This window comes from Anguilla anguilla, chromosome 4, assembly GCF_013347855.1.
Source record: "Anguilla anguilla isolate fAngAng1 chromosome 4, fAngAng1.pri, whole genome shotgun sequence".
Taxonomy (NCBI): Eukaryota; Metazoa; Chordata; class Actinopteri; order Anguilliformes; family Anguillidae; genus Anguilla; species Anguilla anguilla.
Genome location: NC_049204.1, coordinates 18,075,676 through 18,087,753, shown reverse-complemented (window position 1 = coordinate 18,087,753; position 12,078 = coordinate 18,075,676). Strand labels below are relative to the sequence as shown.

At 38.0% G+C, this 12,078-nt stretch overlaps 1 protein-coding gene across 6 annotated transcripts in view; it reads left to right on the top strand.

Moving 5' to 3' along the window:
* The window catches only part of xylb (xylulokinase homolog (H. influenzae)), a 55,690-nt gene that overhangs the window by 33,028 nt on the left and 10,584 nt on the right, over positions 1–12,078 (top strand). For all 6 annotated transcript variants that reach the window (XM_035415492.1, XM_035415493.1, XM_035415497.1 and 3 more), the window contains 2 exons: positions 62–149; positions 7,578–7,672. In XM_035415492.1, the coding sequence (XP_035271383.1) occupies positions 62–149; positions 7,578–7,672 (183 nt within the window). The remainder of the gene's footprint in view (positions 1–61; positions 150–7,577; positions 7,673–12,078) is intronic.

Sequence of the window (12,078 nt, the reverse complement as noted above, 5' to 3'; positions counted from 1 at the left end):
GCATGGCAGCTCTCAGAAAAGATGAATTCTGACTTTTTCTTCCTTCTGTGTGACTTTGCAGGTCCTGTCTGATGTGTTCAGTGCTCCTGTGTACACAATCGACACAGCCAACTCTGCCTGTTTAGGCTGTGCCTACAGAGCCATGCATGGTAGGATATAGGGGAACCTGATGAGAGGGCCTCTAAAATCCTCACACTACATACAGTTCTATGTAACAGTTTCAATCTGTTCACATACATTCATTCATTCATCCATCCATCCATCCATCTACCCATTATCTAACCTGCCGGTTCCTGGTTGGGGTCAAAGGGGGACTGGCACCTATCCCAGCATGCATTTGGTGAGAGGCAGGAATAAACCCTGGACAGGTCACCACTCCATTGCAGCAATCCTTAACAACATAATTTCAGTCCACTGGTATCTTTGTTAGGACATCATATTTTCATCCTGTACCCATCAGAAATACTGAATGCATTTGTTATGTTATTATGTTAATTAATGATAATTATGTTATTATCATATTAATTTTCTTCCAGAGAGTATCTGTTATTATCATATTCATTTTCTTCCAATGAGTCTAAAGAAAAACTTCCTTCAACACCAAGAAAATAACATTTCTAAGCCAGTGTAATAGCATTATCAGTGAACAAAAATATATAAAAATCTATGTCTGAGGTCTTGTCTGCAATGGTTAGAGCCTAGTGTAATTTTTAGTTTAGTTTAGCACTTTGTTTTAGAGGTGGATTAAATGCACATGCACAGATATAAAATAATAGACAGAACAGAAATCAAAGAGCTTGAGCTAAATCAAAGAGCGAAGAGCTTGTTCCATCTTAAGGGGTATGAACGTTTGTCTAATTAAAAAATAAAATTCCCAACAGTGGTCTGATGAAAGCTGATTAATGATAATTAAAGCTCTGTGAAACATAGTTGGTAAAGCTCGAGAGAGGCCTATGCATCTAAGCTGGTGAATAATAATCCCTGTGCGTGATTTGGAGAGTCATGAAATCGGCAGCAGCCAGGTGTAAATATCCCAGAATGCCTGTGACATAGGACAGGTTTTCTGCTAAAATCAGCAAATGCATTTCCCTTGTTTTGAAGCCGCTAATACATTTTACCAGCAGTCACCTTGAAGGTGAAGTGAAATTAAACTGATAATTGCTCCATCATTTAAAAATACATCCACCAGGTTATTGGTGCCTGGGCTCAATGCCTGCCTTTGATATGATGATATCTTGCATTGTCAAAGTCTTGAATTTGCTCTGTGGTCTGGGTGGCTGTAGGTATCAAAATATTTATAAATTTGGTGAACTTTGAAATGACATAATGCATGGTTTTTTTCTTTCTAAATCACTCTTTGATTCAGTGCCAGCTGCACATACATAGCATTTGAACTCAAGGAAGTGGTATTAAATATGTCCTGACACTTAATGAGGAAAGTTGAATAGAGGGCTTTGAGATCAGGATTCTTAAATTGGAGCTTTAATTAATGTTGTATTATTCATAATTGTTCTCTTTTATTTCTTTCAGAATATTTCGCCATTAACACCATTAATGTGTAGCCCACGGCCTGTATTTGTCAACAGGAGTCAAAGCTTGCATTTTCAGCTTGTGCAATCGTTGCTATTCCATCTTGTGCGTTAATCAAAATACTTTTGAAATAGCTATGAAGTATTCTAATATATCAAATTTCACATTAATTAAGTATGACTATTTATAACATAAAATGTATAAATAATCTGAACCTAAAACCCCTCGCATTTAGTCACATTTTTTTTCATAAAGTTTATTAATATTTATGGTCTTTTTCTTTAATATTTATTAGTAGCTAGTTGTGAGCCTACAGGTGTTGGGTAGTGTGGGTTAAGGTAGGCCAGAATTCCTGCTTTAGGCCATGTCTGCACCTATTGATCACCATTTGTTTTAACAGTATAGCATGCCATAGCATAACATTTGTGGCTCTGGGTGTGAAAATTAGCCGCTGCCTCATGTGTGAGTGTATGACAGCAGTCCACGTCTTTCAGCTGCAATACTCCCTGAGGTGCTGATATAACAGTGATGATATGCGAGCATAGTACAGGTGGAAATTCACAGTGGGAGACTAATTCGAAAAAAGACTGTTTCAGTAGCATCCAGTTAAGGTTATCAAAACTGTCCTCAGAGCATAGAGATGTGACCATTGCCATTTCTTGTGATTAATGCATGTCCTCCAGGAAATTCCATATCTTACATTTTGTGAAATTATAAAGTTGACAAAATCGTTGCCTTTTTTAATGCTCTATTGGCAGTGCAACACTTTTAGTAACCATTTAGCTACTGTAGGACTAATTCACAACCTCCTTGCAACTCCTTAACCATTACTCCCCAATTCTGCCTTCAAATAATGAGTTAACAATAAGATGTTTTTAATTCTAGTTCAATAACGTAATAATAATAGATTATTTTTGCACTCACTGTGATGGTTTTGATTAGACCTGTTATTAGGAATGCAAATCTCTGATTACAGTGCTTGCTTTTACTTAGCTGCTTTTAATTACTCTAATGTCATTTCTCATTTAATCTTTTCTGTGCTTTATGAGTGAAATTATTGTTTAATTTTTAAATATTTCCATGAGAAGTTGGTTGGTGTATGAGCTATTAAATCAATGCATTCAGTTAGGAGGTATTATATTAGAACAGTTAGGAGGTATTATTTTATTAGTCATGTTTTAATTGTTCCTCATGTTGAAACAAAATTACATGAGGCCGTCAATGCTGCCTAATTACACAAGAGCAATAGGTACAGGATAAAATTCCATTTTGGTTCCATACCATTTTTCTACTGGTCATGTTTAAAAAAAATTTTAAAAACCTGTAGAAGTCTTTAGTGCATTACATCATTGAACTGTATGCAAATAATGGTAGTATTGTCGATAAATATGGGAATAATAGCTCCGGTTATTTTAAAAACTAATGTTTTTGTGCTTCTGCCATCAAAACCCAGACAGCTTAGACAAATGTTTGCTGTACATGGGCTCAAGTCGTTATTAAATTATGTTAATTACTATGAAACAATGCATTGATTGCAAAGTGACAAAGTGGAGTTAATGCAATCAGATATGTAATTTAAAGCCTGCATGATGGAATGGTAATTGTATTAGCTGGACAATTTGTGGATGTTAGGGGTCAGATAATGAGATTTTGCCGATTTCTTTGAATGGATGGACTGGCCTATTGAAGGACCTTTTCCCCTGCAGAGGCAGTGTTTTTCACATTTAAAAATTAAAAGATAAAATGTCCCATCAGCATCCCTGCCAGTTGCTCTATTTCCAGTGATGTCAACATAGATGTCATTGTAAGGTCCTTAGATCTCATTGTAATTATTTAATTCAAAAATTAAACATAGGCCAAAGTAATAATTAAAATGGTGTCTGTGTGACATTTAGAAAGTCTTACAATAAGCCAAGTCAGCAGAATGTACATATTGTCCTTTCAAGGTCAGTACTCCCATTACTTTATTTTACTGCCACCTTACACCTTAATCTGCCGCTGTTAATATAATCAATTGCCCCCTTTTATAGAACAACATTCCTTCCGGAGTTCTTAGATAATTTGTTCAAACAAACATAAATTTAGCATTTCAGCATGCATCTACTTGTGTTCATCTGTTTGTGCGTCTGGATGAAGAGGCAATGGGCGAATGATGTCCATTCATTTAGATATAACTTGAAAGATTTGAAGTTTATGAAAACATTGAATGCATTACAAATTCCAAGCTAAACTAAGTGCTAAACTAATTTTTTGTTAAAATGAATTAATGCATTGGCATTATTTTAAGAGCTTAAAATAATGTGTTGGATTATGCACAATGCAACTGGGCTATTTCAGCAGAAACACAGGTTGAAGGTAGCCTAGAGAAAATCCATTCTCCTGAGTGTAAAAATAAAAAAAATGGGGAGGGTGGGGAAGCCAGCAGCAGTGGGGGCACAGGGTGCATATAGCTGGATGTACAGCTGGATTTAATAGTGCTCTCACCACTTTCAAATCACAAATCTTCCGTAACCCTCTGTGTCATTTTGCATTGTATTACAAGTGGGAAAATGTAGGTGTTATATTTTTATAGCTCTTTTTGCCTCCCCAATAAATACTTATTGTATCCAAAATCATATTGTTTTATTCATGAGAGGTGGTTCTGTATTACGTTTTCACTTTGAAGGACCTGTTTCCATAAATCTTATTTTTTAAATACAAAAAGACTGATAAGACCCATAATTTACATCAGCATATTTCCTGAGTTGTAGGCTAAGCCAATCGGCGCTCATAATTGAATGTCAAGCATAAATGTCAGCATTGACTTATATAATGACTGTGCTGGCCAATAATTACAACTTTCAAATCCAGTTAATACAGTTGTGGGTTAGGGGGCCTGCGTGTCTGTTCTTCTACCTGTGACTTAACTTATCACTCTCCACCGAGGCTGTGGCTTTAATATGTGCAAATAATTATATGCTTCTAAAAATGATCTGCCGAAATTTCAAGTTCTTAAAGAGGCCTATTAACATGTCTTTAATTTAATGTGCAGGATTTAAATGCACTGCTATCCATTTGAAAATTAAGAGGTAAGCAAAGTAAAAAATTCAGATCAGTAATTAATGTGCTGCAGCGAGGGCGAGAAACTTGCAAGCTGAATTATTAATAACAACCCTTAGATGTATGGGATGTGTCACATGAATCATTCCATTGCCTTTCCGTCAAACTAATTATACCGCATTAGATCTTGTCATACAAGTCTCCCATTAAAGTGGGCCAGGCTGAAGTTGGTGGGAGCGCAGCTAATACCGCTAATTTATAAAAAATCAAGCGCAGCTTTGTCCTCACCTCGTCGGTAGAGGCCTGCGCGGCGCCATGCTTAGCGCCTCTAAGAGCAGGGAGCCGCCGTGTCCGGGTCATACACAGTCCATTTTCATTACATCGAGTGCTCGGCCTTAATTGCTTGTCAGTATGTATTATATTCCAGGAATGCCATCAGAAGAAGAGGGTAAAGGGTGACATCTCTGGGGGGTTGGAGATTGGTCCTGGCTGAGACAAATACACCCTGAGTGAAAGAGGCTTTTTAGTGATTTTATTTACAAAGGAACGAGGATCCTCTCGTTGACGTAGAGAGATGTCTGGATTGCTGGACGCTGACAAGGGGTCTCTACTGAGCCCCTGTCAGGCCCCATTTGAGGTCCGTCTGGTGGTGTCAGCGCCAAGCTGGACGCTAACTTATGGAGACATTGTCTCAGATGCTGAGTTCAGATGTAACCAGACTTAACCCAATAATGATGCAAAGGCCAATAGGGACTTTCCTTGATGTGGAGGATTGCTGCAGTTTCAGTTTATCAAACTGCGTGATTGGTCAGTTTTGAATGGTGCTGTCATTTGCTCTCTGAAAGTACGTTATTTTTACAGACCCCTTTTGGGAGCTGGAATATTGGTATTTTTTCAAATCAGCGCACTTTGGAAAATGTAAAGTTTGTGGTTTTATCAGGGAAAACGCTTTTGGTGTACTTTCGTAAAGCTTTGAAGGGAGGCTTTTGATAGAAAGTTAGATTTTTTTTAAAACTACATGTTACAGTTCATATATATCGCTGAATTGATACTACTTCTCAAATATTGGTTGTCTGAACATTCTGATGTCATTGGCCCTGTGCTGATTGACATTGCTTTATAATTTGTGGCAACAAAAAAAGTTAAAATTAACCTGGCTTCAAATGTCAAGACATTCAAGTTGAGTCAACAGATATTGCAGAGACAACCTTTATACAAATTAAAGGTCAGTGGAGTCATAATATGTTGTACAATCATTATTGATCCCTCCGCAATATATACAGAATGCAGCTTTTCTTACACTGTTGTTTACACCTTGTAAAGCCTTTGTTAACACTTGTACATCCATTGGCATAAAGAAACATCAAATCCTAGACTCCCAAGTATACTGACATGCTAGGAATATTTTTGCCTGTTCTCAATGTCAGTTACACCATCTGCAGATAGACTGGCAATCATATGCATGTCATTCAGTTTAGATGTTTAAATTTGTCATGAGTTGAGAGCTTAAATTTGCACCCTGGGCAGTTACGGTCCTGCTTATATTTAACATTCTATGGGGTGCTGTTATCTGAGTATTACAGACCACAAAGTGCATTCAGTAGTAGTGGCACTGCTGTTTTCTATTAACACATACACACACACATTCATGCGTGCACACATACATGCACACACACACACACACACACATAAACATAGGCCACAGCATAACTTTTATAGTGTCTAAAATTGATGACTGCTTAAATTATGTGGGCTGTCATTCATGTTCTTGCAGTAAACATTTTTATATGTGGACAGTAAACTTGCTTTTATGGTATGTAGGGACATTATGTACCCTCAAACCGGAGATAATTAATGGTAAAGGTATGAACGCTGAGGATGAAGAGAGTTCATGCATGAGTGCTTTTCCTATTTCAGGCCCAAGTATGAATCTGTCTGCATGGAAATTCCTTGAGGTCGAAGGCACTAAAATACAATGGAAGTACATATAGAGTCTTGTTACAGCATTCATATTGCTTACTGTCCTTGAAAATGTATCTGTTATCTGCACAGCTTTTGAAGTATTTCACATTGGGAAGGTTTTTGCTCGTTCTGAACACTCACTGGTGTGGTCAGAGGTCTCTGTTTCCAGTGAGGTGCAGCGGATTTTCTGGTGTTATGTCATGTATCTCCACCTACATCCCCCCTCCCCTCCCCCCGGCAGACCATTTTTCGCAGCCATTTCACACCAATCACATAAGGGGGAATGAAAATGAACCAATCTGTCTGATGGAGCAAAAGCGATGGCTTCAGTTTTTGGATTGATCAGAAACCCAGATGACCCGAATGCTATTGATTCCTGCTGGCTGAGCCTCCTTGCTTACCAGCAGCATATCTATTTGCCTGTGCTCAGATTAATCCTGGGTTGTTTGAAAGTCTTCAGCTTCACCAGGAAGCTAAGCAAAATGACAGCTAGTGGCATTTCTAATTGCTGCAGATGTGACAGCTAGATTAGCACGGTTAAATTACGTTCATGATTTGCAACTAACAGCAAGCTAGCTCCTAGCTAGCATATCTAACTGTCTGTAGTTCAGTATTATGTCAGAGTCATATGTTCTTGGCCTTCATTTATGGCCAGGGTGAATTTTCCAGATCCAGAAGTCTTCATTTGTATTTAAATTATACCAAATGTCAGCTCTACAATGAAATGTTTTCAAGCACAAAAGCAACTGTACTCAACCACACAGTTATACGCTGAGACATTCACACAGTGGACTACAAGCTCACGGAACTGATGTATTTGATATGGCACAGGTGTAATTGGATGGTAATCAATGAATGATCCAGTCACCAGTTAGGCAATTTAATTTACCCTGGGTTTAGTGGCCAGTCTCCCGCGATATCCACGAGTCCAGTTTTGTTCCTGTTTTCACTCGACTGAACATCTGTCATGACAAAATGTTTTTTTATTTTATTTATTATTGTGTTTGTTCATGCCTTTTTTATTCATGAACCTTTGCATTTGACAGGAACTGTGGCTGGAAGAGGAGTGAGTTTTTCTGAGGCAGTCAGCAAAGCCCCAGAACCAAAGCTTGCTGTGACACCAACCCCAGGAGCAGAAAAGGTGAAAATTAGTTTTCTCAACCCTTTCCTTTGTTTGTTCTCTCCAAAATGTTATATTATTGCATTATACTTTTTTTTTTTTTTTTTACTGTGTCAGTCAGGGACAACTGCTACCAAGGACTGTGCACTACTCAGATGCACTCCGTGGTGACCCAACGACTATTTCATACCCTACAGGCTACATAGCACAAGTATAAGAGAGGGCGATATTGATCAAAGTAGAAGTAGAGTACCTCTGATAACCGGTATCCTTTGGGTGCAAATTTGTGAGAAGCTATTGCAATAGTAACCTGAGGAACCATTTCCAGTTTAAACCCCCCCTACTTATGAAAGTATCACTGTCCCACCAGTACAGGTTCTATCAGTAGTCAGCTGATGACAGCTCTGACTGCTGAGCCTAATCTGCACTCCTAGTGAATGGCTGATACTTGTGATTTGAAATACCCTTATTATCACGCATCTGGTGAAAGTGGTTCTGAAATACTGTTGAAGCAAGCCTAGGAAACGGTAGTGAAGGCATCCTCTTTGTCTCATAGATACTCCATCATGACGTGCATTGGTAGCTTTCTGCAGTGGGGCGGAGCATTCCTGTCTCCTGGATTAATCAATGTCAGCAGAATAGATACATTGGGTTGGAAGCTGTCACTCTTCATGTTTGTATGCTGCTGCAGTAGTACTTGTGTTTTTAGCACCCTGCAACAAATTCTGCCAACTCATGCGGGGTCAAATGAATGCAAGGGAATGCATTCCATTTTGATTACCATAAGGCGTGTCTGAAGGGGAAGCTATTTGTGAGTCAGTGAGAGAGGCATTAACACAGAAACGCATTGGTAATTCTCAACAGGAACATGCACCCTGACCTTATGAATATGCTCAGTGTAGATCACTGTGACCTACACCTTCAAGGTTTTAAACGCATTAGCCTCCCTTCACGAAACACAAATCGGAAGGGCTTTCATCTTAACTCGGGCAAGACGCCGCAAGCAGGGATCTGATCTCCTCGTGGGATGTGACATTGGCGGCTCAGTGGAGTTAGCGGTGGTCACCGCCAGTCCTTCGTTTTCCCGCCATCATGTCCGGGTGGGATATTTTTCCACTGTGGATTGAGTGCCGACTCAGCCAGCAGGCCACCCTATAAAAGCTTTTTTAGCACTTGACCTCTGAATCCCCAGATCCAGGCTTATCAGCTGCAGAGTGGCCTACTTTATGAGTCACTGCTTCTTCATTAAATGCTTCATTCCCTTTGGTGTGGAATTGTTAAAGTAAATGACGTGCCAGCCTCTTAAACTGTTAAAAAAATATATACAGAGGGTCAAACGGGGACGGAAAATGCGAGTTAAATTGAAGCAGAATTAGTGCAGGGTTTTAGAGGGAAATTAATAGGAGAGGGTTGGATAATTAAAAGAAATTGGGTTGGTTTAATATGCCATGTGGGTGCTTTTGAAATGAAAGTGACATTTCCTAATGCGATTGGACGATGGGTGACTGCGCGCTGTGACGTTCATTTCTGTTCACATGGGGTTTGGGTTGGCTGGTAATCGTTAGACAGGTTGTTTGATGAAACATGTTGGGTAATTGGATTTCAGTGTTCTGAACTGCTTTAGCCAAGGCAAGAGTTTCCTTTTTTATGTACTAATCTCTGCTTGAGCAGTGTTGCATGACGATGCAAATAGTTTGACCTCTCATAGCAGAAATGGCTTTAATCAACACAATACAACAAGTATAGTATAGAGACTGCAGGTGCTGTACAATATACGATATAACCACCGTCCATTTCCTTCACTGAATTTGTCTCATTAGAATGTGTCATAGGCCTATAAACTACAGTTAATTGCAAAAGTATTGTAACAGGGACTCAATTTTTGTTGTCTTGGCTCTGTACACCGGCACATTGGATTTGAAATAAAATGGTGAATATGAGGTTAACGTACAGACTGTCTGTACAGTATGTGGACAATTGGTTGCTCAGCTGTTTCTTATCCAGCTATGTGTCTTTACATAATTAGTTTGTGCACGCAAAAGGTCTAGAGCTGATTCTAGATCCTAGGTATGGCATTTTCATTTGGTGTCTGTTGCTGTTGTCTCTCAACACAAGCACCAATAAGTTTCAATGCCAATAACGCATGAGGCTGACAAATCCAAAAAAGTTGATCAGAAAGATAGCCAAAACATTGGTTGTGTCACCATCAAGGTTTGATACAATCATTAGGAAGCAAGAACTCACTGGTGAGCTCAGCAAATGACCTGGTAGACTATGGAAAACCACTGTAGTGGATGACCAAAGAATACTTTCAGCCCCATTTGAACTGCCGAAAAGATCAAGAGCACTCTCCAGGATGTAGGCATAAATATGTCAAAGATAAAGAGAATACTATACCAGCATAACCTCAAAAGGTTCACCGCAAGATGAAGGGTGAATTCTGAAGTATGCAGAAACATCTTATCTGTTCAGATCCAACCAAATGCCTCAAAACTCATTGGACAGTGCTTCACCTTACAGCAAGACAGTGACTCCAAACACACCACTATAAAGGATTCAATTCTATAAAGGAGATTTTATGGGCCAAATTGTGGAATTTTCTTGACTGGCCAAGTCAATCACCCATCCTAAATCCAATTGAACGTGTTTTTCACTTGCTGAAGACAAGAATGAAGGAAAAACACCTCAGAAACAATTCTTTAAGAACTGAAGATGGCAGAGCATCACCTGGGAAGATACAGTGTGGTGATGTTTATGGGTCACAGACATCAGGCATCAGATACTTTTGAAACAAAGTATTAAATATGATTACTTTATTTCAGATTGTGTTCATCGTTCCAATTTCTTTTGCTCCCCAAAAATGGGGGACAGCGTATAAAAAGGGCTATAATTCCTGCCCGAATCACCCGATATGGATTTCAATACCCTCAGAGTACTGCTGACAGTCTGCATCCTCATTGTTTCATTTCAAGTCTAATGTGCTGCAGTACCGAGCAAAAACAGCAAAAAAAAAAAAAATTGTTGTCACCGCCTCAATACCTTTGCATGTAAACTCTATGTTATTTTTGTCGATCAAGGTGCAGAAAAACTCATTTTGACAAACCCTATCAGATTGCAAATTACCCTAACAGTTAATGCCACATATTCAGTCACAGAGGTTTAGCTAAATGCTCAATGAAATTACTAAGGTTAAAATAAAGAAATAAATAAGTAAAGAAAAATGGTAATTAAGGTCTGTTCTGAGTCTAATCAGAAAAAAGTGGGTAAAAGAAGGTCAGGTAGATAGAGATGTCATATTGCCACTATCATACTATAAAAAAGTACCAACTATACTGCTTTTAGAATCTGGTTTGTAATTGGAAGACCACTGAGTGTAGTGTTTATTTCCTCTAAGGGCTAATTGCTTGAATGCATTGAAAATCATAGAGAGGAGCCTGTACATGTGCCTTTGTAATTAAGCTAATCAAAATTAATGTGAAGACTGAACACACAGGAAACTATTTGTGCAGTAAAATAACTGCAAAAATGAGGCTTTTGCTCAACTAAAAGCTGCATTTTAGAACGCTTCTGTAATTATTTCTGATTACATCGGTTTTCTGCTAAAAAGGTGCCCATTTCAAGGCATTAATTCTTTGTATGGAATAAATATGTTAGTGAGCATAATAATCTTTCACGTAATTATAATGTTTTAGAGACATCAAGAATGCAAACATTTCATATTTTCATGCACAGATTAATTTGAAATAGCAAGGTTAATTCTTTAAAAGCAAGGGTGATACAGTTCCACTTAACATAGAAATTCCAGTTGTACCATAAATAGTAGTAAGAATAACTTGACCATTCTTTTCTCATTGGAAATAATTGTTGAGCCCTATTTTTAGAAAGCAAGTGTTAGGACAGCTACTGGTGCTGATTAAAAAATTGTCTCCTGAAAATAGGAAGTTATCTAATGACGTAACATAAAGCTTGATTCATTTTGTATTGTATTTGCTCTCTCTATTCAATCGTGAACGTAACACCAGGACATACAAATCCATCTATACTCATACTATTATATTCAAATACTATAAGTTTTTAAAAATTATTATTAACATCAAGTATTGCAATGATTTGAGGACTTCCATTTTTTATTCATAAAATAATTCTTCCTTTACTGTTCATTAGTATTAGCAGTTAAAATATTGTATGTGCCAATTTTGTGGTAAGAATGTATGAATAAGTATTCTTTCTAATAGTCATGCTGTATAAATCATAACTCAAATACAATATGGATATGCCAAAAAGATAGAAATTTGAAATTAATTTGAAACTTTTATTTTTTTTTAATCCTATAACTGACCTCCAACTGTCAATCCCTACTCAATCACAGATTTTTTTACACTGACACTGGCAGAATTTCACACTTTTATCAGACATAATTTTTGAAA